Source organism: Macrobrachium nipponense, chromosome 39 (assembly GCF_015104395.2).
Source record: "Macrobrachium nipponense isolate FS-2020 chromosome 39, ASM1510439v2, whole genome shotgun sequence".
NCBI lineage: Eukaryota > Metazoa > Arthropoda > Malacostraca > Decapoda > Palaemonidae > Macrobrachium > Macrobrachium nipponense.
In genome coordinates, this window is record NC_061099.1 from 25,068,351 (window position 1) to 25,092,862 (window position 24,512).

The window sequence follows — 24,512 nt, forward strand, 5'->3', positions numbered from 1 at the left end:
TTCAGGCATTCTGTTAGCCATGTGTGTGGTATCATGTCGAAGGCTTTCTTATAGTCTATCCATGCCATGCTTAGGTTGGTTTTCCTTCTTCTACTGTTCTTCATTACCATTTTGTCTATCAGGAGCTGGTCTTTTGTGCCCCTACACTTCCTTCTGCAGCCTTTCTGTTGGTGGGGGATGGTGTTTTGTCTCCTCTAGGTAATTGTATAGCCTTTTCACGATGATACCTGTCAGTAACTTCCACATTATTGGTAGGCAGGTGATAGGCCTGTAGTTACTGGCTATATTTCCCTTAGTCTTGTCTTTTTGTACTAAGGATGTTCTTCCTGTGGTCATCCATTTGGGTGCATGGTGATTTGAGATACAATGCTGGAGTTGTTCTGCTATTCGTGGGTGTAGGGCCTTGAAGTTTTTGAGCCAGTATCCATGGACTTCATCGGGACCTGGGGCTTTCCAGTTTGGCATTTTCTTTAGTTGGTGTCTGACTGTGTCTGTCGTGATCTCTGTGAATATTTGTTTTATTCTCCCTGTTTCTTCTTCCTTGACTTCCTGGAGCCATGTTGCATGTTTGTTGTGTGATACCGGATTGCTCCATATGTTTTCCCAGAGTCTCTTACTTGGTTCGGCTTCAGGAATTTCTTGGTGGTTGTCTTCCCATCTTTATTATTATTATTGATTATTATTATTTATTATTATTATTATTATTATGATTATTATTATTATTATTATTATTATTATTATTATTATATCAAAGGCTAGGCAAATCAAGTTTTGTTGGGGGTGGGGTTGGGTTGCCATCAGTGTCTTGAGGGAATGACGCTCTTGAGATCATGGTTCCTCGTTATCTTCTAAACAGAATTATCTCTTATCTGCAATACCGCTTGTAGTAGTTTTTACATTACCCCAACCTCTCTGCTACTGCTAATCAATGTGTTCAGCTTGAAATTTAAAAGCAGTAGAAGTGGTACTATATGTAACGCTCATGTACTGAGGCCCGTCCACACGGTCGAGCTTTGCTCGGCGAACTCTGTTCGATGTAACGTCAGAAGCGGAGAAACAGCAGATAAGGTTCTGACTTTTCCTGCTTCTGACCTCACATCAAACGAAGTTCGTAGGGGACAAAACTCGACCGTGTGAACGGGGCTTTAAGCAAGCTTTCGGTTCAGTTTTATAGTTCTGCCATAGTTATCTTTCTTAGTATTAGCCAGAGAGAATATTGTACGAGAATGTTATCCTTAGCCTAGGCGATCCTATGTTCAGGTGTTTCATTAAGGAAGTGATCAACCATGATTTTCTTTAAAACGGGTCCTGCTATAGTCTGGGTCCACAATATACGGTAATAATTATCAATTCGTGGACTAAGATTGAGGAAGCTGACGAGATTTCTAAGAAACTGAAAGGGAAAGATACTATAAGATAATCACAGTTTGCACAGAACGTAGTCGACTGTAAAACCAGTTAACTAAGAAAATAACTATAAAGAAGGAAAGGAAAGTATGAGTACTTAGACCCATACATATGTATACTGAGGTGGGAGAAAGAAAGGAATATTTGAGATAGGACGATATTAAGGTATACAGTATAAAAAGGATGTGGAAAGGTTAGAAATAGGTTGGCTTAAAAGTAAAGGTTTATTAAATAAATTTGATGGAGACGAAATGCCCTAGGATATAAAATTTGGGAATACATTTGATGGAGACGAAATGCCCTAGGATATAAAATTTGGGAATACATTTGATGGAGACCCTCTTAACGAGAGAATGCCTTAATGAAGTCATTGGGCTTCCGCACGGCATATCATTCCCGTGCTGAAGCCTGGTGACGGGCAAGAGGACTCTCGAACTGGGGAATTTTTCCTCAGTTTGACTCTAAATTTCTCTCATCCTATTTCTATTACTTATAATTGCTTCATTCTCCTTCATATTTTTCAGCTGTCTCCAACCTTGCTGTCAAAACTCTCTTATCCATTGCACTGTCCAGATTTTTTTTTTTAGGGGACATCGTATCCGGGATTGGAATTTTTTTTCAAAATCAATTGTGGGAGCTGTGGTGGTCTTGCCAACTACCCGATAATGTTTGGACACCAAGGAGTGTCAGTATTTCCATACTAGCCGCGGGGCTATTCTCGAACAAAAACTTGGCCTTCGGATTCCAGGGGTTGGCCGGTTTCATAGAGATAGTACTCTCGGCATTCTGTCCGGTTTGCCTGCCACTTTGATTAAAGTGGGGATGATTGTATTCTTGTAATGCTCTCAGTCCCATCAAGCGGGTTTGGCATACACTTGAGCCACTCTAATCATAGTGGTACCATCCCTTCGTGGTAGGGAAGGGAGTGGACATTTGGGAAGCAGCTCTCGCAGGTGTCATTGGTGGAGGAATTAATTTCGTGAAAGGATAATGGGCTCTCTTTTGGGATGTCAGACAGTCTAATTTTATTTTCTTTCCCCCAAACTACAGTAATGAGTGAAATTAATGTTTCTTGTACCCCTGGATCGAATGGCGAACCCCAGGCACTGTTGACGACCTCCTCTAATTTAATTAGGGAAAATTCTGTAGATGACCTCGGAACTGGGAACGACCATTCTACTGATATTCCAAAATTGAGTAATTTGGGTAACACAAGGAAACCTCGAATCCTTCATGTTACCCAAATTCCAATAGAGACCAACTATGATAATATATAGAAAGCATTTGAGTGTTATGGATGTATAAAAGAAATAAGAATGAAACTTGAAGATACAAAATGGGATTCATGGATATCTTACAATAGTCATGACGAAGCATTTAATGCAATATGTAATATTAATAATATTAAGATTAATAACTTGAATATAATGGCTGCTCTTTGCGATAAGGTACCAAAGGATTTGGATGTTTATAGACCTGTGGACTGGTTTGAAAATATGCCTTTCCAAAGAAAGCCAAAACCACCAAGTGGCAAATTAATTCAGAAAAAAGTAGGAACTATTACACCGGGAGATATATCTCGTTTTGGAAAAAATAGTTGCCTTATCCATGCCAAATCATGCACACTATCCGTAATACTATCCAACCTTAAAACAAGTGATGATGATATTAAGTTAGATGTCAAACCCAACCTAAATTTTAGCTACGGAAGGGGAGTAGTTTTTAACGAAGATCTGTATGAATTTACAGAGGAGGCGATACTGGCCATGTGTCCACTAAATGTATGGAAAGTACACAAAGTCCCAGCTACATCAATGATTATCCTTACTTTCCAGGATGCTGATGTACCTTCCCATATTATTATTGAAAATGAAATTATTAAAGTTCCACCATTCAAGCAGAAGCCACTACAATGTTTTAATTGTTTTAAATTTGGACACCCGTCAAAAGTTTGCACAAATTAAAAAATGTGTGGTATTTGCTCCAAATCTTACCATGGAGAATGTGCACTTGAGACCAGGTGTTTAAATTGCAACTCAAATCATAAATCCACTGACAGGAACTGCGAGCTGTATGAGTTGGAAGAAGCTGCCCTTAACAAATCCAATTTAGAACATATAAGTGTAGGATATGCCAAAAGACTATTAAATAAATCAAATAGCAATGCAAAGGCATTAAAATCAAACCCACCTAGTACCGCCAATAGTTCTAGAAAAAGAAATATACCATCTAATGATAAAATGCTGCATGACGAGGTAAGCATATTGCCTTCTAAGGCTTTGCCACAGTGTATTAACAGTGGGACATTGCCCATCTCCGTACAACCTTCGTCCCCCATTACAATAAGTAGTACAAACCTCTCTCAGGCCATGTCCTTGCCTGATTTGATGGAGGTTCCACTTAAAACCAACTTACCTGGTGCACCTGTAGTGGGGAGGGTGCAAAAACAACCTAGAAGCCCACCACCTATTAATCGAAAAAGAGAGAGACCTCCATCTCTTTCACCCCCTTCCATAAGAAACATTAAAGCTATGACGTCAAATAAATTTGAAGTTTCTGATCAACAGGAAGATAACTTGAATAAATCAGAAATTCAAGTTGAGGTCCACCATCCGCCTCAACAAATAGATCAAAAGGACACAAAGAAAAAGACAAACGTAAAAGCCAATATATCAAGACCATCTCTAAAGAAACCTGCATGAAATAATGTTAGATTAAAAATTGCCAATGGGAAGACCTCATCCAAGATGTCTTCCAGAAATAATCCATAGTTTTCTCCTCCATTTTGCAATGGAATTGTCCGGGTTTAAGGGCCAAATATGAAGAACTTAAGCTCCTAATTCATGAGCATTCCCCCATAAATGTATGTCTACAGGAGAGCAAGCTTGATGCTAATACTCCTTGTCCTCGAGAGTATGTTAACTATAGAACACCATATAATCAACAACCAAGGAGCCATGGCGGAAGTCTCATGTACGTTCGTCGAGATGTTCCCCAAATATCTTGGTCTATTCGTACACCTCTGCAGGCAGTGGTTGTGCAGATTGATATAGGGAGAAAATATACAATATGCTCTTTGTACTTACCTCCAAATGATAACATTTTGTATGATAATTTAGTAGAGGTGATTCAACAACTCCCTCAACCTTTTCTCTCACTGGGAGATTTGAATGGTAGACATCCTTTATGGGGCGATGTTTTAGCAAACACAAGGGGCGATATTATATCATCAATTGTGGAAAATGAGGATGTCGGACTCCTTAATACAGGAGAGCTCATACACTTTCATGTCCAGACAGGTACCTCGTCGTGCATTGACCTATCAATCGCAAGCTCTAATTGCCTTCTCGATTTCGATTGGAGGACATTAGATGATTGGCATACTAGTGATCATGCACCAATCATTATAAACACCAACAATGGTCCACGTTTACAGAGATCGCCACGATGGAATCTTGACAAGGCGGACTGGTATAGATTTCGTGAGCTAAGCGAAATTGAAGGGAATACAGAACAGTTTGAAAATATTGATGATGCCATAGACATACTGAATGGAACCCTTCATACAGCAGGAGTCAATTCAATTCCCAAAACATCAGGGTTATTCAAACGACGACCAGTCCCCTGGTGGTCTTCAGAACTAACTGCCCTACATAGAGCCACAAGAAGGTCTTTATCTCGATTGCGCAGACGCCGTACTGAGGAGAATTTAATTATTTTCAAGAAATGTAGAGCACAGTTCCGTCGTGCCATGAAAGAAGCTAGGCACCAGTCTTGGGTGTCTTTTGTTTCCTCCATTAACAGTTGAACACCACCATCTTCTGTGTGGAGGAAAGTAAAAAAGATAGCAGGCAAATTCACTCCCAACCCACCACCAGTGTTGAAGGTGAATGATCAGTATGTGACTGGAGCAACTGAGGTTAGCAATGCCCTGGCTGATCATCCCTCAAATGTATCATGCAAGTGTGAAGCAGCTCCTGGTCTCCAGTTTAGGAGCATTGAAGAAAATAACATTTTAAATTTTGCAACAGGAAGGGAAGAGTCATACAACTCTCCTTTTACTGAAAGAGAATTTGATTCCGCACTGGCTACGTGTAATGATACAGCCCCTGGACCCGATGGAATTCCATATGCAATGATTAAACATATACCTGTCAATACAAAGTTATTTATTTTAAGCATTATTAACAGAATATGGCATGATCATAGTTATCCAAGTGTTTGGGAACTAGCCGTTAGTTTAGCCTTTTCAAAACCCGGTAAGGATAAGTTTTTAGCTGCAAACTAACGACCAATTGCATTGACTTCTTGTTTATGTAAGATCATGGAGAAGATGGTCAATGTAAGACTGATATGGTACCTGGAAAAGAAGGGTATTTTATCGCCTATCCAGTGTGGATTTAGAAAAATGCATTCAACGACTATGTTGATACGACTGGAATCCTCTATTTGTGAAGCCTTTGCTTCCAAACAGCATCATGTAACAGTCTTTTTTTTTTTTACCTTGAAAAGGCATATGATACTCCATGGAGATATGGTATACTTAAAACCATTCATGAATTGGGATTACGATAAGAGCTACCATTGTTCATTCAATCATTTGTTTCACATAGATTTTTTCAAGTGAGAGAGGGGGAAACTCTATCAGAGGAAATGTCAGGAAGAAGGAGTTCCCCAGGGCAGTGTGCTAAGTGTAGCCCTATTTGCACTAGCCATTAATGGGATATCCTCTATCATTCCCCAAGATATTCTCTCAACATTAATTGTAGATGATCTCTCCATATCATTTGCTGGATCTAGAATGTCGATGGTTGAGAGAAAACTACAGCTCTCAATTGACAAAATTATTCAGTGGGCTGATATGAATGGATTTAAGTTTTCGACAAGCAAAACTGTTGTTGTCCATTTCTGTCGTATTCGGGGAGTACATCCAGACCCGGATATATATGTTTGTGCTACGCCTTGTATAACGAGGCCGCACTGTGAGGTTATTTAGACCTGCGATGTTATACGCAAGTATCGTGTGGTATACTTCCCATCCTCATCTGAGATTGCAACGATGATTTCTAAGTCAGTATCTTCTTTGGGTATAAAGGCGGAGATATTTTAAACTCATGATGATAACTTAACAGTGGTATATTTGCAAAACTACATCTCTTGAGTAGAAGGCAAGAAGGTAGTTAGGAGAACCTGATTCTAGGAGGGAAAGTAGAGTTCTAAGTTACAATGCATTTACAAAGGTATAGGAGAGCACAGCTTAGCTCAGCATACATAACATACAGACAGACGAACATGTGAGAGGAAGTCACGTAGACGTCTGGGTTATAGGTCAATAGGTTCTCAGGCGAAGCACTGTGACCTGTTTGACACAATAGTAGATTTGATTACCACAGGCAAATGCAAACCAGGGCGCTGCTGATTCAATACATCAAGCCTATCTTGCGTCCTGTTTATCAACTCTTATCACTCTCCTTGTTATCTCAACAGTGACCTCTTAGGTCATTAGTTTATTTATACATATGGAATATGTATTTTTAAATGTAACCCTTACATATACATCAAAGGCCAACGGATCCCATGTGTAAGTGAAGCTAGATTTTTAGGTTTGATATTTGATTGCAGGTTGACATGGGTTCCTCACTTGTAGGCGTTAAAAGTTATATGTCTTGAGGCTCTGAATCTTTTAAAAGTATTGTCCCATACATCACGAGGGCTAGACCGCAAAACTATTTTAAAATTATACTAGGCCTTAATTTTTTCAAAAATTAGTTATGGGTGTGAAATATACTCCTCAGCCACCCCAAAGCCGATTAAAGGTATTAAGCCGGCCATACACGTGCTGTTTTAACTGACAGTTATGACTGTCCAGTTATAACTGACACAGTTTAAACTGACGTCAGTTAGAAATGAAATGCACACACACACACAGTTCAATCCCTCAGTTTTACCATTGATTCCGAGAAGTACGATCTTGCCGCTCTCGGTGTATTCTTTGTAATGCTACAGACAAAAAGAAAAAAGAAAACTAAAAAGCGTAAACAGTGGTGCAAAAAGTGGTTACTGAGGCGAAATCAATGTTCTGATATTAAATTATTAAAGGAATTAAGTGAAGAACCAATTGATTTTCTCAATTATTTGCTCATGACTGAAACAGTGTACCAAAAGTTGCTTTCGCATTGTTTACGTGCTATCTCAACAAACTGCACTCACCGCTACCACCTGTAGAAATGAGAAGTTGAGAACTGTACAGTTACGAATCCCCCCCACACACGCTCAGTTCAGTTACTCCTTTCAGTTAAAAATATGGAACATTGCATTTGTCTCAGTTTAACTGTACAGTTTTGTTGAACTGACGAAATGAGCAACTGAGATACCCACACACGTGCAGTTTTAACTGTCAGTTATAACTGAACAGTTATAACTGTCAGTTAAAACTGCACGTGTGTGGCCGGCCTTAGATTCTATACACCATGCTGGTATTAGATTGTCTACAGGAGCGTTTAGAATTTCGCCTATCCCAAGTCTCCTTGTTGACGCTGGAGAATTAACTTTAGACCGTTACCAAAAGTCTTCTATTATTCGGTATTGTTTTAGGTTGCAAAGACTCACTAATTCTTTAGCCTGTCAGACTGCAAACTTTGTAAGGCATTGTAGATATTTTGAGTTACACTCAAAATCTCCTCAACCTTATGGTTTTCGGGTAAAACAATTAATAAACGGTCTTGATATGGCAAGAAATAGAATTCTTCGATTTAGGTTATCACCAACCCCTCCATGGAAATTACAAGAGATATCTTTTTGTAAATATTTTATTGGTATAAAAAAATAACATGACTGAATTAGAAGCCAGGTCTCTCTTTCATGTTGAAGAACATAGGGAATCGACTTTTATATATACAGAATTCAATTGTAGAGGTGCATTTCCTCTTGTATCTTCCATATTTACTGCAGAACTATATGGCATATTAACCGCTATTGAGAAAATAGCATTAAAAGAGGAGGGCAATTTTACCTTTTTTAGTGATGCAAGAAGTGTCCTTCAAGCTTTAGAAGTTTCTAATTCTAGTAACCCTTTGGTTTTAAAGATTTTAGAGTGGCTTTTCATTATTGGTCTGGAAAGTATAACAGTTCGATTTTGTTGGGTTCCAGCACACGTAGGTGTGTCTGGAAATGAGGAGGCAGATTCACTGGCAAAGAATGCTGCAGCTGAGTTGCTACCAAGAAGGTATCCCATTCCCTGTAATGATTTTTTACCTACAATTAAGAATTTTATTTATAATAATTGGCAACAGCATTGGGATAGCTTAGTTGATAATAAGATGAGAGAAATAACGAGTGTTATATCCCCTTGGAAGTATAACGTGATGCCCCGAAAGTGGGAGACTACTCTTTGTCGTCTCCGAACAGGTTACACTCGGATGACAGATGAGTTTCTGCTAGCTGGCCAGCACCCGTTGCTGAATAACCACTGGTTCCATGCAACGCAAAAACACCATACAAACAAACATCCATATTGCGACGACTGTTTGATACCCTTGACAGTGAGGCATTTGTTGACTGAATGCCCCACTTATAGCACAGAAAGAAATATATATCTGTTTGAGGCTCGAGGTGGGGATGGCAGGTTCATCCTTGCCCAGATTCTTGGACATGATGTGTCGTACAATGCTAGCGGCATTTTTAGATTTATTTCAGAAGCAGGTCTTCTGAAAGCTATTTAACTTTTATAATGAAATATTTGCTTTTGTGGTTTTAATTGAATATTCTATTCTTTATTTATAATAAACGATATCGGCGTCAATGACCTTCGATGTCAGGATGCCAGAAAACTTCCAATCAATCAATCAATCAATTTGATGGAGACGAAATGCCCTAGGATATAAAACTTGGAAATAGGAACTTTTGAGGTTACGCCCAACTTACCAAAACTCATGGTAACATGAACATCTTACTACGTGCATAACGTCTTCCACATAATATAAAAACCTCTTTATTAAAGTGTTCTGTCATTATTGCTGCTTCCTGTGGATAGTAGTCGCTTTGTTTGCTACGAATAAGCATATTTTTTGTCCCTTTATTTCGTTCTATTTGTAAACTGACATGGCATCTCTTCTCCCTATAATTTTGGTCTAATTTTCGTACGTACTTTCCAGGCATCCCTTCCTAGCGTGTGACCACTTTTCTTACTGTGTGCGCTGTTGCCAGGATCACACTCTTCTGCATGAGTCCTGGAGCTACTTCAGCCTCTAGTTTTTCCAGATTCCTTTTCAGGGATCTTGGGATCGTGCCTAGTGTCCCTATGGTTATGGGTACTATTTTCAGTGGCATATCCCATATCCTTCTTACTTCTATTTTCAGGTCTTGATACTTATCCATTTTTTCCCTTTCTTTCTCTTCGACTCTGGTGTCCCATGTTATTGCGACATCAATGAGTGATATTATTATTATTACGTATCAGCTGACTCCTTTGAAATAGCTTGTAGGTTAATAAAAGAAGCTGCAGAGAGGCTTTATGAGTGGAGCGAGAAGTGAGGACTAAAAATTAATACCAACAAGACAGAGGTTATGTACTATACAAATAAGAAAATAACAGCACCACCAAAGATTCAAATAGCAAACAATGTAATAGAATGGGCAAGTAAGTACAAATATTTAGGTTTGATATGGGACAGTCCTACACTAACTTGGACTGATCATATTAATTATGTAAAATCAACATGTTATCAGAGGTTGAATATATTAAAGGCTATTTCCTCAAACTCTTGGAGGGCTGACAAGGAAACCCTGATAAAGGTTTACAAAGCACGTATATTAAGTAAAATAGAAAATGGGATTGAGGTATACTCATCTGGATTGTTTTTATTTTTTTTTTTCTCTCATCTGTCCATCCGCCTGTGGTGTTTTTGTATGGTAACACTGCGTTCCGGGCTTTAGATAGTTACGCTATGTGTAAGTTTAGGTAAATAAAAGGATATCTGGGTGTACATTTCCAACTGGAAAGTGTTTTAATAATTAACTGTATGCGAATTACACCGTTAATATTCGAAATAGGACATTATTATAATCGTTGAATGTAAGCTGAATGTAACTATCTAAAGCCCGGGACGCAGTGTTACCATACAAAAACACCACAGGCGGATGGACAGATGAAAAAAAACAGAGTATAGAGAAGCTTGGGGTCATTCAAAATGTCACAATAAGAAGAGCACTTGGAGCAAAAAAGTACTTCATCAATGATGTCATTACAGGTGGAAAGTAACATTGAATCTATTAGAATTAAAATAGTATTAATATAAAATACTAGCATACTGGGTACAACTGAAACATCTTGATATGGGTCACCCTGCAGGAGATGAAATCCTAAGGGATAATAGGTTAAAGGGATTAAACTGGAACTCGAGTTACTTCAGGAAACCTTTCATTCAAAGGGCTTATGACGTCATTAGGAAGTGGGAATTAAAATTAGGTATATCAAAAGAAGACAGGGCATTTTCTATCCTAGCACCATGGCAAAATTGATACAGAAGAACCAAATTCAAAGCGCCTCAGTGGTGTGATTGGTATGGTATTAGCGTTCCACCTCGGTGGTCGCAGGTTCTATTCCCGGCCATTTCATTTAGGAGTGAGAGATGTGTATTTCTGGTGATAGAAGTTCACTCTCGACGTGGTTCGGAAGTCACGTAAAGCCGTTGGTCCCGTTGCTGAATAACCCACTGGTTCCATGCAACGGAAAAGCACCACACAATCAAACTTTTTCTGGGTTCATTCGGGAGTTTGGTAAGTTAAAGGAGGTACTGTACATGAATTTTCTAGACATATACACAGATGACTCCAAGAAGGAAATAAATAAACCCACAGAGGACTGCGCATGTGCAGCTGCATTTGTCATTCTAACTCTTCATTTTCCTTATTATAGATTGAGGTTGAATCCACTTAAATCTATCCTAGGAGCTGAATTATTTACTATACGCGAAGCACTCGGATGGGTTAAGACAATTATAGATGCAGGAAGGTTGTAATATTTACCGACTCCACGACCTCTTTGGAATTGATTTAAAATAATGGCGTGTAAAAATTTTAAAAATTGTACATAACATCCTGTCAATTCTATCACAACTAATGACACTCAAAGTTATGAGATTCTGCACTGGGTACCAAGTCACAAGGGAATCCTATAGGGAATGTGCTGGCTGACGAAACAGCTAAACAAAGGTTTGGAAAATGTGCACTATATTATAATACCTTCGCTATAACAGAGAAGAAAACGGCTTTGAAAAAGAAAAATGAAAGAAATGTGGCAAAAAGAATGGAACATCATGAAACCAGGCAAGTGGCTTGGAACCTTTAATTAAACCCATTATAGGAGAGTGGGAAGCATCTTATAGTAAAAATAGAAAAGTAGAGACCATCTTGGTAACTCTAAGAATCGGATATATCAGAGTAAACTCTTATTTGCCTAAATGCAAAATGATTGATTCGCCTCTGTGTAGTCATTGTAATATGATAGAAGATATCTAACATGTCATTCTAAATTGTAGAAAATTTGCTGAAGGAAGGCATGCGTTAATAGCAAAATTGATAGCAATGAATGTATACTTTAACTTGGATAACTCACTAGGAATAAAGATAAAGAAGCTCAGAAGAAAGTTACAAAGTACTTCATAACATTTTTAGGAAAAACTAACCCACTTAACGCGCTATAGCCATCTAAGAATATCAAAACAGCCAGCTTTAGGCAAACTATGGTTAAATTTAGCCACTAAACGAACTTGAGTTTGTACATGTAAAGCGACTACAGTTAACCGTGATAATTGAGATAGGATAATTTAAGATCATATGAGGTTATTTTGTAACTATTAGAGTAAAGTGTATCGTATAAAAAGGATAAACAATATCAATGTGGGAAGGGGGGGAGCATGGGTATTATTTGAACGGATTTGGAATGAGCCTCATGTGATTTAGATAAACTGATCATTCATCCCATACCTTCACTGCTAACACATACGATATTAACAAATTAATATTCCTCCACAAATGAAAGTTAGCATGACTAATCTTTGTATTTCTGATGTGATTTTGCAGGGAAGTAGTACATAGTTCCAGTAAAAGAATCCAGATCTCCTACTAAAATAGAGAAGAAGAACAAACTGAATCTCCTATTTCCTATTTAGTCAGACACAAGGCCAATAGAGCTATTGGCCTTGGTCAGACACTACTACTATTCTATAGCACTAAATCCCACATGAAAGCAGAATTTTATCTTCTGCCTCATTACCTCGGTAATTATGCACATTATTTATCATTCATATTTTAATTTCAGTTCTCTGTCTTATATAACTTGTAACTAAAGGAAAATGGTGAATATTCATTAATAAAATATGGTTTATTCAAAGAATGCAAACTGAAAACGGGAATCGAAGGCCACGTTGAAGTCTTCAAAGCTGAACAGGTACGATTAATGTCCTGTTAAAAGTTGAACAGAATATTGAAAAGCTTTTTGGAATATGATGTGAATATCAAGAAGTAAATAATGGTGTGCCTCAGCATTACAACAGCATAAATTAAGGCAAGGACAGTTGTTTGCATAACAAAACAAAGAAGCGTGAAGATTTGTGGAAAATGTGTGACGTCACGGATATAGTAGACCCACTACCTATTTACAAGGGAAATTGACAACAAAAGCGAAGATAAATGAGTAAGTTAAGGTTACCTCTTGGTAAAGATAAGAAGTATAGTATATAAATGAATTGGGTAAGAGAAGCAGTCATGATGATGAAGGACAGACTAAATATATTCTAGAATTAAATTGATATTAAAAAGGGAAGTAAACATTAATATTAGCGTAAATAATTTTGGGGAAGAAGAAACAACAGAAATTGGGGGAAGAAGAGGAAGAGGAAACAACAACATATTTAAGTGGCGAAAATGAATTGAGAATTTGGCGTCAAAAGAATTAAGCTGAACAAACTATAAACCCAACGAAGGAAGTGGCGTGAATTATAATAACATCGGAATAAAAAAGAAATATAGGATAAAGGCAAATAACCAGAAATAAGTACAATATTAAGGTAGTAGTAAATGAGAACTAAGTTGATAAACTAGCTTAGTACTTCCCGCAGGACTGGACCGTCGGAGCGACTCGACACTACTGCAATTTCGATATTTTATTTAAGATTATTTGATTCATATATGTATATACTTATTGATAAAATATATCACAAAAACGAGCAAAATTCCTTTCTAAAGCTTCAGATATTGCGACGTAGTTATGAACTGAACCAGGAACTAAGAAGAATGTGGTCGCTGAGGTGTAATGTTATCTTCAGTCGGCTGTGCGTCCACCGTCAGTGTTAGGAATCCGCGAACCCTCTTACATAAAAGTAAGCATAACATTTTTTGTATTAACAACAAACCTACTCTAAGCTCTTCAGTAAGCAGACTTAGATCTGTGCTTTTAAGTAGTGTATGAGCCTAGTCTTAGCCTTTCTAGTGAAAGGTTAGCCTAAATTAGTTGGCCAACCAGATCGACTGCTAGCCTGTCTGAGGCTAAGCCTGTAGAGGCCTAGATTAATATAATACTAGGTTACATTTTTTTTATCATAATGTTGTGCAGGGTAGGCCTAATAGCCTCCCCCTAGTAGCCTACCTAAGCAGATCCCTTTGGGAAGCAAGGATTTAGGGATGGGGGCAACCTAAAACAGGCGCATCTCTTAATAAAATGGGTACCTACCTATAATTCATGCATATCATTGGTAACTCACGAAACAATTTCCTATCCCAAAGTACTAAAACAGTGGGGACAGTTACAGGGATATGCATCCTAACCTAACTTAGGGTGTAGGGCCTGACTTGACTAGGGCTTCACGCCTTCCCCTGTGGAAACCCCCTCTTGAACTCAACCTAGAGTGCCGTAAATGTCACGCAATAGCTAAGGGTGAATCTTAAAGTAAGGAGCTTGGTCTTAACCTGGTTATTTCTTTAAATTTATCTTGCGCACTTGTTTCTGACTGGCATGGGACACCCCAATTGCCTCCTCATCATTTCATACTGCATATTCCATGCCACAAGATTGGTGGCATCTAAAGGATTGTACGTATTACCTTCAGGTCATAAGATACAGTAACATTTGAGTTCAGCAGTGCATTTGGGGTCTGGCTCTCTGATAAGTATTAACAAACTCTGTTATGTAACCAGTGCCCAATATCATAGCCTGTACTTAAATATTTTAACATCAAACAGCCATCAGCAATTCCATATAGACGAATTTTTACACTAAACGTTCATTATACGTACGAGGTTTACCCATAAATGTTTCATCTAAATTGTTAGCATGAGAAAGATAAATTATAATATGGTAGTGGATAAGTACATTAGTTTATTAAGTTGAGGTACGTTAAATTTAGGTATTCCAATCATATTACATACATCTCTGTTGACAACTTTTTACAAAGTAGCCATTGGTAAAATGAAAAAGTTGTCATAAAAACTTGGAGGAGCCAGAAAATATCTTATTCTTTAGCATGAGATTTTATGAGGTTTTGAACAGTAGAGAATGGTATGTAAATATCACTTAAAAGAAAATTTAATAAGCTCCCTAAGTTTTGGTCAGAACTCCTTCAAAACACTAGCACTGGACTTATATAAAGATGTAATCCTTTATATGATATGTATTTGTAATGGTAAATACCTAACCTATTATTCACCCCCCTGCTCAACCACCTGCCCCAACCATATACCATATAAAAAAAATACCAAAATGACCATTATTCAACGTTTTCTTATATTTATTCTTGATGTTATTTAGAGATTAGAAAATCATAGTAATACCCTTCATATTATTTTTTTCTATTTGGAAGCCTAAAAGTAATTGTACTGTGCGAGCAGGAAACAGTCAGTGAAACCCCTGCTCATATGCGGAGGCACACATTTTCCCTCAGCCATGTTCAGTTTAAGATGTCTTGCTGCTTTATGGCTCGCCATCAAGTTTAAACTTTCCATCTTATTGTTCATCGAGGATTTTAACAGGGAAAGGGAACAGCAAATGCAGCAAAAAACATCCTGAGCAGGTGTTTTTCAAGATGAATTGCTCTGGCCTAGTTATGAAAAAGGAAACCACCATCATTGTTTTATGGAACATTTCTTTCTTTATGGGGTTACAATTGAAATTAATCCTTTCTAAACTTGTTTTTACACTTTCTGGCCAAATTCCCACCAGGTGTAGGCCTTCATCTGCGTATTCCTAAGCCTTGTACACGTCATAAACGCCAAATTAAAAAGATAAAATTAAAAAAAAAGGGAGAGAGGATAAAGTAATTAGTATATATTACCAAGCTAAATATTGAATCGAGTGGTGAAGTAGGTTCCTGCCTAATGTAAGAGTTTATTTCATCCCACTGTAAATTAGCAGGCTATTATCCACTTTTAAATGAAAAATAAAGCTTTATAAGATTGATTATGTACTTGAGAATTATTTTGTTGAATAAATATAAAGGCAGATCTGTGTGAAGGATAGATATATGCCCATAATTTATATTACAGTATAAAGATTATTCCTGATAGATAAAAATTTCTTTTTTGTTTAGTTAGTAAATGAGAAAATTGTGTTGTTTCTTTTTAAAATTACATCTTTATGAAAATTATAATTAGTTTAATTTACACATTGTAGTTATTGTCCAGTCGTCAACATGTCAGATGAAAGGATTGAGACCATCAGAGACAAGATCGGAGCATACCCAGATTTTCCTAAACCAGGAATACTCTTCAGGTATGTATGTACAGAGAATTCTGTGAGTTATAGCTGTGCCATATTTGAATTCTGCCAGTGCTCCTGAGGGTCTAACTACTAATATCATTTATGGGACTGTAAGAAAGAAAAATTTATGCTGTAGCTAATATGTTTGGAAAATGCTTGAGGGACAATGCAACTGCAGAAAGCTAAATTAGAGCAGCCATTCTAAAAGGATAGCTAATCATAAAAACAAATGACTGTGGAGGTAACGATACTAGATATTGCAAGAAAAGTAAAAAAATGAATAAAAGTAAAGTAATAAAAGGTGTGATGCCAACACAATGCTGATGAATAAAAGAATCAGAGATGGGATTCATTCCTAAGTTTATGAATTTAGCTGACTTTTCATTCCTAAGTTTATGAATTTAGCTTTGACTTTTAAGCCTGACTACAGTTGTGTCAGCTATTTATCCAGATACTCACCAATAAGAAAAAAAATCCAATTTAACATCCAAGCATTCAGGTCACTTCTATCGCAGGAAAAGCTCATTGCAAGAGTCTGCTTGTGTATGTACTCTGATCTGTTGACAGTGGTCTCCAGAACTTAACAAGGTCTCACATTTCTGTAATTGATTTTTGCTCATTATTGGTGCTCTGGCCTATATTAGTAATTTGTTCATTATGGTGATGGTTTTGCCTCAATAGTGTGACCAGTTTAAGTTTTAGATGAATGAATGAGTGGTGCTTATTTGAACCACTCATAGAACTCCTGTGATGAAAAAAACGTTCAATGCATGACAAATTATAAAAACAGAAATAAGGAAACCTGTAAGAAATTGTTGATGAAAAATGAATAATTATGAAGGAAATTAGAAATCACACACTATAACTGACGCCCAAGGTACTGAGTGCCACATATGCATAGCTGAGCAGAGGGAAGCGTGCATAAACATGCAGTCAAAAACTTATGGGGGTGTTATAAAGAGGTGATGGTCCTCCAAATAAAAGTATATACTAGTACTATAATAATAACGGCGCCTCTTGGAATATCATTCAAGGTCATCTGTTTAGTATCTTATAAAATGCTAATAATAAAAAAAGTATACAGGCAGTCCCGGTTACGACGGGGGTTCCGTTCTTGAGGCGCGTCGTAAGCCGAAATCGTCGTAAGCCGGAACGACACTTGGAAATATGCCTTAAACTAAAAAAGAAAAAGTTAGAGACCTTACCTGTGTGACATGCAAGTATATTGCATGATGTGTAGTGTGGTTATTTCAATGGCAAAGGATGGTTCTTGAAGGTATAATTCCTTTATAAACTCTTGTGACACTATAAAGCACAATGTACTACACTTAATCCTTAGGTTAGATTATACACTAAACACTATATTATGCACTGTACACTTCGTAGTAGTATTTGTTAGATCCTGGAGTACACTAAAATCCCAGTCTGGTAGCTCTGGAAGGTAAAAGTATAACACAAATTAGTACAAAATACTACACAAAGTCCTGAATGCAATATGTAAATTATAGATATCAAGAGTAAAAGAGTTAATGTATGTGAATTAATTCCTTACTTTTAGTTTAAATTTGTCTTTCAAACGTAACCCTGGATGGCACAAGTCTTATGTGGCCCATAGCCTACATCATTCTGGGGGTCTGGATGTACACAAAAATAAGTAGTATGTCAGTAAGTACTTCCTATTTGCATTAGTAACCCCGTGCAAATACAGTAATATTGCACCATACAGTGGTTTAATATCACATATATACATGTATAAAACTTAGTTAATGTATGTTAATTAATTCCTTACCTTTAGTTTAAATTTGTCATTCAACGTAACCCTGGATGGACAAAGTCTTATGTGGCCCCCATAGCCTACATCATTCAGGGGGGTTCTGGAATGTACAAAAAATAATTAGTATGTCAGTAAGATACTCTATGCATAGTAAGTTACATTACAGTAATATGCATTACAGTGGTTTAATATCACATATAGAAACCATGTTATAAACTTAGTTAATGTATGTAATTCCAATTCCTACCTTTAGTTTAAATTTGTCCATTCAACGTAACCCTGGATGGACAAAGTCTTATGTGGCCCCATAGCCTACATCATTCAGGGGGTTCTGGAATGTACAAAAAATAATTTTGTCAGTAAGTACTCTATGCATAGTAAGTTACATACAGTAATATGCACCATACAGTGGTTTAATATCAACTGGTATGCATTATTGTAAATGATTGGTCTACACCCCCTGTTCAGCAGGGAGTGTACAGTACCAATTCCATGAGGGACCTTGATCACTTATCCCATGTGAGAGATCTTGGTCACTTTTTTTTAGTATGTACGTATAAAACTTACTTAATGTATGTTTACTACTATGTATAATTCCTTACCTTTAGTACGTAGTTTACAGTTGTCGTGCTATGTTATGTAGTAAACCCTGGACAAAGTTTTATGTGGCCCCATAGCCTGCATCATGGAGGGGGTCCTGGTTTTCTGGAATGTACCAAAAAAGTATCAAAGTTAAGTCGTGTTATGTATGTTAGTAAGTTACATACAGTAACCATACGTACAGTGGTTTATAACATGTACATATGTACATAATCAAACTGGTTGGAAATTCCTGTAGTTATGTTACGTATGTATATGTACTACTGTATGTAAAAACCTTACTGTTCATACTTTGTTACACTACATGTTACATGTGATACGTATACTTTCCTGAAGGGTTTTTTCCATCCAAAAATGGTGCTTCTACTTGTAGTTTATCCCTTGATGACACTTGTAGTAACAACCTGGATTGTGTGAAAAATGTTGGTTTCTGGAAGGAAAAAGTAACAAAATTAGTGTACAAAATATACACTACAGAAAGTTGTGAATGCATATGTTAATTACTGTAGATATATCAAGAGTACTAAAAGAGTTAATGTATGTTAATTAATTCCTTACTTTTAGTTTAAAGTTCTTGTTCAATGTAACCCTGGATGGACAAAGTCTTATGTGGCCCCATAGCCTACAATCATTCATGGGGGTTCTGGAATGTACAAAAAATAATTTTGTCAGTAAGTACTCTATGCATAGTAAGTTAAATACAGTAATATGCACCATACAGTGGTTTAATATCACATATAACATGTAGTATAAAACTTAATTTAGAAATTCCTTACATAACTTACCAACTTTTAGTGAGTCTCAAAGCTGTTACCTAGGTTGTGGGATGGAGGTGGAGGTGTAGAGCATTCATGATAAGGATGCATTCCAAACCTAACTTCAGTGTGCTTTATCACAGATAACAGGCTAGGATGATGGGCAGTCTGGAATGAAGAATTAATATTAAAGGACAGTATGTAACCACTTAGGTGTACAAAATTTATTGTAACGTATGCAAACATTAAACACAACTGAGAATTCCTTACCTTCAGCAAAATGAAGACATGTAGGCTATGTAGAGGTCTGGTTTATGTAAGTCACAGGTGCATGCCAGTCTGGAATGATAATGTAATACATATGATTATAGTGTATGTATGATCCATCAACATGTTTATTACAATATGTAATATTAAAACATTAATAAAAAAAAATATGTCCTTACCAAATTCTAGTGGTTGGCTTGCTTACTGGGTATGGCCATATGGTACATGAGAGTGGGTGGCTGGGCTATGGAGTGGGATGGGCAGGTGCTTGGGAGTCTGGAATGATAAAAAATATATAAAATGATAGTTACTACTACTGTAACTACTGCACATGTTATTACTGTTTGACATATGTAGTGTGTAATACGTATGTTCAATATAAAAATGAAGAATTCTTTTACCTGAAGGAATGGGAGAGGTGATACTACTCGTATCCAACTGATTTGGGCTCTGGAGAGGTGATACTCGTATCAACTGATGAGGGAACATCTACATCTGGAAAGAATGATAGGGTACATAAATATATTATAAGGTGGATGTAATTGTAGCATATGTACACTTTTAATAAAAATTTCTATTAGCAATTTATTAAAACATTTATACAAATTTTGTTCAAAGGATTCCTTACCTGATGTATAGGGCGAGGCATCAAAACCATGGAAAGGCTCAGGGTCATCTGGGTCACTGTCACTATCAAAGGGGTCTGAAATGAAAAAAAAAAAAATAATAAGGTTATGCAACATCAAACACATTGTACCACTATGTAAGTTAGTGTACGTATGTATGTAGGGTGTAAACAATTTTATTTCCAACATGAAAATGAGAAAAATGAAATTGCTTACCTGATTGTACAGCAGGTGGGCGGGATACGAGGGTCCAGGTACAGGGGGATCTGAATGTACAGGTAGTACAGGAGATCTGGAACTGTCACAGGTAGTACAGGGAGATCTGGAACTGTCACAGGTAGTACAGGGAGTCTGGAACTGCAGGTGTACAGGGGGATCCTGGAACTGTCACCCTTCTGCAATAAAATTACAAATGATGAAAATTAATGAAGTTACTATTTTACTCTTACATTTAGTTGTTACATTAAAAAATTAACACATTTTAATATGTACACATGTAAACACATAAATTAGTAAAACAGTTCAGAATTCCTTACCAGGACTAGGAGTGGGAGGTGGTGGTACTGGAGACTTGTGAAAGAAAGTGTCAAGCCTGGACTGCACACTTCTCTTCGTCTGCTTCTCCTTCAGGGTCTCCTTGTAGAAAGTCACCAAATCCATGATTCCTCTCTTGATTTTGTCAAACCTAGAAACGTTAGGGTCTTCTGCCTCAAAAGAAGCCAAGCTCTCTCCAGATGAGTAAAACCCTCTGACAAGCCTTTTCACAGTTAATGACCTGGGTTTTGGCTCTGGTGCCGCCATCCTCTTCCTCAATCATTTGTTGTTCAAGTTCTAGTAAGTCTCTGCAGACAATTCCTCTCCATGGGAAGCCAGCAGCTCTGTTACATCATCAGGTTCAAGATCTAGTTGCAGCCTCTTATTGCTTAGCCCTACGATCTTCCTCGTCACAGTCTCGACGTCTTCTGCCTGGTCAAAGCCTTCAAAACTGTGGCACAAACTGTGGACACAGTTTCATCCAGGGCCCCATTTAAAGTGGTCGTCTTCACCTCGTCCCAAGCACTTGCAATGTTCTTCACTGCATCTGCAATGTTGTAGCCCTTTCCAGAATTGCTTCAGTGTCAACTCCTTGTTAGCTTCTATGGCCCTCAAAGCAAAAACGTATGGTCCTTCTAAGGTAGTAAGCTTGAAATTAGCTATTACTCCCTGGTCCATTGGCTGTATCAGCGATGTGGTATTGGGTGGGAGGTACACCACCTTCACATTAGGATGCATGTCGCTCAAATTTGAAGGGTGACCAGGGGCATTGTCCAGGACTAAGAGGGCCTTAAAGGCAGACCCTTCGAGTCAAATCACCGCTCCACTGCTGGCACGAAATGGTCATTGAACCCAATCTTCGAAGACCATTAAGGTAACCCACGCCTTCTTGTTAGATTTCCAAATCACAGGGAGTTGACTCTTGAAAATGCCCTTGAAAGCCCTGGGATTCTCGGCCAAATACACCAGCAAGGGCTTCAGTTTCAAATCACAACTTGCATTGGCCCCAAACAGCAAAGTCAGTCGCTCCTTTCCAGCTTTATGGCCAGGTGCTGACTTCTCCTCCTTGGAAAGGTACGTTCGATTTGGCATTCTTTTCCAAAATAATCCAGTCTCATCCACATTAAAGACTTGGTCAGCCGTGTAACCACCATCCTTAATTATCTCAGCCAAACCACCTGGAAAACTTTCTGCTGCTTCGCTATCAGCACTAGCAGCTTCACCTTGCAGCTTCACATTATGCAAATTTGCACGAGCCTTAAAACGGTTAAACCAACCTCTACTCGCGGAAAATTCACCACCAGCACTGCCTTCGCCAAACTTTTTCACTACTGCCTCATGCAGCGCTCTAGCCTTCTCCTGGATCACACTTAAGCTCACCGGAACACGTCGCTGGTTCTGGTCCTCCAGCCAGATCATGAGCAATTTCTCCATTTCAACAATGCTCTGGCTACGTTGCTTCTCGTTTATCACCGTTGACTTCATCGGTGCAGCATCCTTAACATGCTTCAGAATACGTTCCTTATCCTTCACAATGGTTACCACCGTGGTCCTGCTCAAGCCTAAAGAACGGCCTATTTCGGTGTTAGTTTCTCCCTTCTCCGAACGCTTTAATCACGTCATATTTGACCTCCATCGTGATGACTTCCTCTTCTTGGATGAACTATCATCGGAGGAAGTACTTTGGCGTTTAGGAGCCATTGTAAATTTGCGAAAATGGCAAGGAATTTGCAGCAACGTCTCAGCACACCAACCTAGTGAAATGCAGGCAGGCACGCGATTGAAGTGGCGTCCTTTCGTATTGTTACGCTTGGCGTCCTCGACCGTCCGAGGTCGTTGTTCGGTCAATTTACCATACAGTTTAATAGCGTTAATTAATTTATGCACCTCCGCTCAAAAAACTAGTTCTGCATATGAGGTATCGTTAAAAAGCATAACAAAACGTCGTAACCTTGGAATTTGTGTTGTAATCTAACCAGAAACTTAGTTTTTTTAATTATGTACTGGAACAAGCAATGATTTTCATTATATTTGCGCTTTTTTGGACTGTTTTAAACTGCGCATCCCAAGCTAGTGTATTCATTCGCCCCGCAAACTAGTTCCGCATATGCGGCGTCACTAAAAAAATTCAAAAAATACGAAAAAAAAAGGTGTCAAAAATCATCATAACCTCAAAATTTTTGTTGTAATGTAACCAAAAACATATTTTTATTATGTACTGTGCTAAACTATAAAGGATTTTTATCATAGCATGCGTTTTTTAAAAGCGTCGTTGAACTCGGAGCGTCGGAAGCGTCAGCGTCGTAACCTCGGAACAAGCGTCGTAACCCAGGACGGAATTTCCATTGAATATTTAAGAAAAAGCGTCGTAACCTCGGAACGTCGTAAGCCGGAACCGTCGTAACCCGGGGACCGCCTGTATATTTGATTTCTGGCTTTATTCTACAGACAAATTTTTGTGAGTGAGTAGAAATTACAAAATACTTTTTAATGAGTGGGAGACATTACAAACCGTGCAGCATATAAGAATGCAGAAAACTGTGAACAGTTGTTTTGACCAGTTTGTAATATTCTCTTGGTACACATGGAAACATTAAATTGGTTTCCATGACTCCTTTAAAGACTTATTGAAAAATCATAGTAAAGTACAGGGATGTAGGTCTGTTTATCAGATAATTGTAGTGAATTATATCATTTAAATGGAAGGGTGAATAAAGTGTTTATATGACGTTCCTTTTACAGGGACATATTTTCTGTTTTGTCTGACCCACCTTCCTTTGGAGTCTTGATAAAACTTATGGAAGAAAGAATTAGGAAAGTTTGCCCTGAGGTCGATGTTATCATGGGTCTAGAGTCGCGAGGTTTTGTGCTTGGTGCTCCCTTAGCGCTAACACTTAACAAACCTTTCGTGCCTATGCGAAAGAAAGGGAAGCTGCCTGGGAAGTTGAAGCAAGTTTCGTACACTTTGGAATATGGAACGGTCAGTACTCTCTGCATGTGGTACACTCTTTCAATATTAAGGCTTGACTTTTAAGGTTGTGGTTTTTATAAATAGAAACTTATCTCGCATAGAAAGGTAAGATTCATTTGATCAGAATATCAAATTTAGGCATTATTCCACTCTTTATTTAGTGTCTGGGACTTGTAATGAATTATTATTGCTAACAAACTGTCTTTACATGCCTCCAGTTCTGTAGGAATTGATATGCTGAAATATGAAAATACTAACCAAAATTGGACTTCAAAGAATTTTAGTAATGTATTTAATATTAGAAGTTTTGCTCATAAATTCGTTGATTCTCTAAATTTCTCAAAAGTAATTCATGGTCCAGATTTAATGTTAATTTACCTCTTAAAATACCATTCAGATACTCAAACATTTGTGAAATTGCATTCATTTATACTGAAACTGTCAAGAATTTAAATATTAGAGATATATTGGATATACCTTGTTCATGTGAGATACACATAATAGATTTAAAGAGAGCTTTCCTAAATGCCTAATAACAGGTACATACTTGAAGTATTCGTAATGATACTCTTTAACCCTACTAGTATTTTTAAACTTTGCTCTAAATTCAGATCCATATCAAAATGTAATATAACTAAAATGATCATTAAATCTTATTATTAAAACCCACATAAGGCCTTCACTGTAACTAGTGCTAAACCCTTTGCCTCTCATAGAGAAGTTTGTGTCATATGTATTGTCTTGTAACATCTTGCTTCTGTATGCACATTTACATTTTTACATAAGGAGTTAACTTTAAATAAATATTTTTCTTGTTATGCAGCAT

At 37.6% G+C, this 24,512-nt stretch overlaps 1 protein-coding gene across 2 annotated transcripts in view; it reads left to right on the forward strand.

Moving 5' to 3' along the window:
- The window catches only part of LOC135210229 (uncharacterized), a 31,950-nt gene that overhangs the window by 4,704 nt on the left and 2,734 nt on the right, over positions 1-24,512 (forward strand). Inside the window, exons 1-4 of one of the 2 annotated variants that reach the window (XM_064243076.1) lie at positions 13,317-13,475; positions 13,654-13,787; positions 16,073-16,171; positions 23,458-23,695. In XM_064243076.1, coding sequence (XP_064099146.1) covers positions 16,092-16,171; positions 23,458-23,695 — 318 coding nt within the window. In that variant the 5' untranslated portion in view covers positions 13,317-13,475; positions 13,654-13,787; positions 16,073-16,091. Of the gene's footprint in view, positions 1-13,316; positions 13,476-13,653; positions 13,788-16,072; positions 16,172-23,457; positions 23,696-24,512 lie in introns of those variants that run through there. The other variant, XM_064243075.1, reaches the window with a different exon arrangement.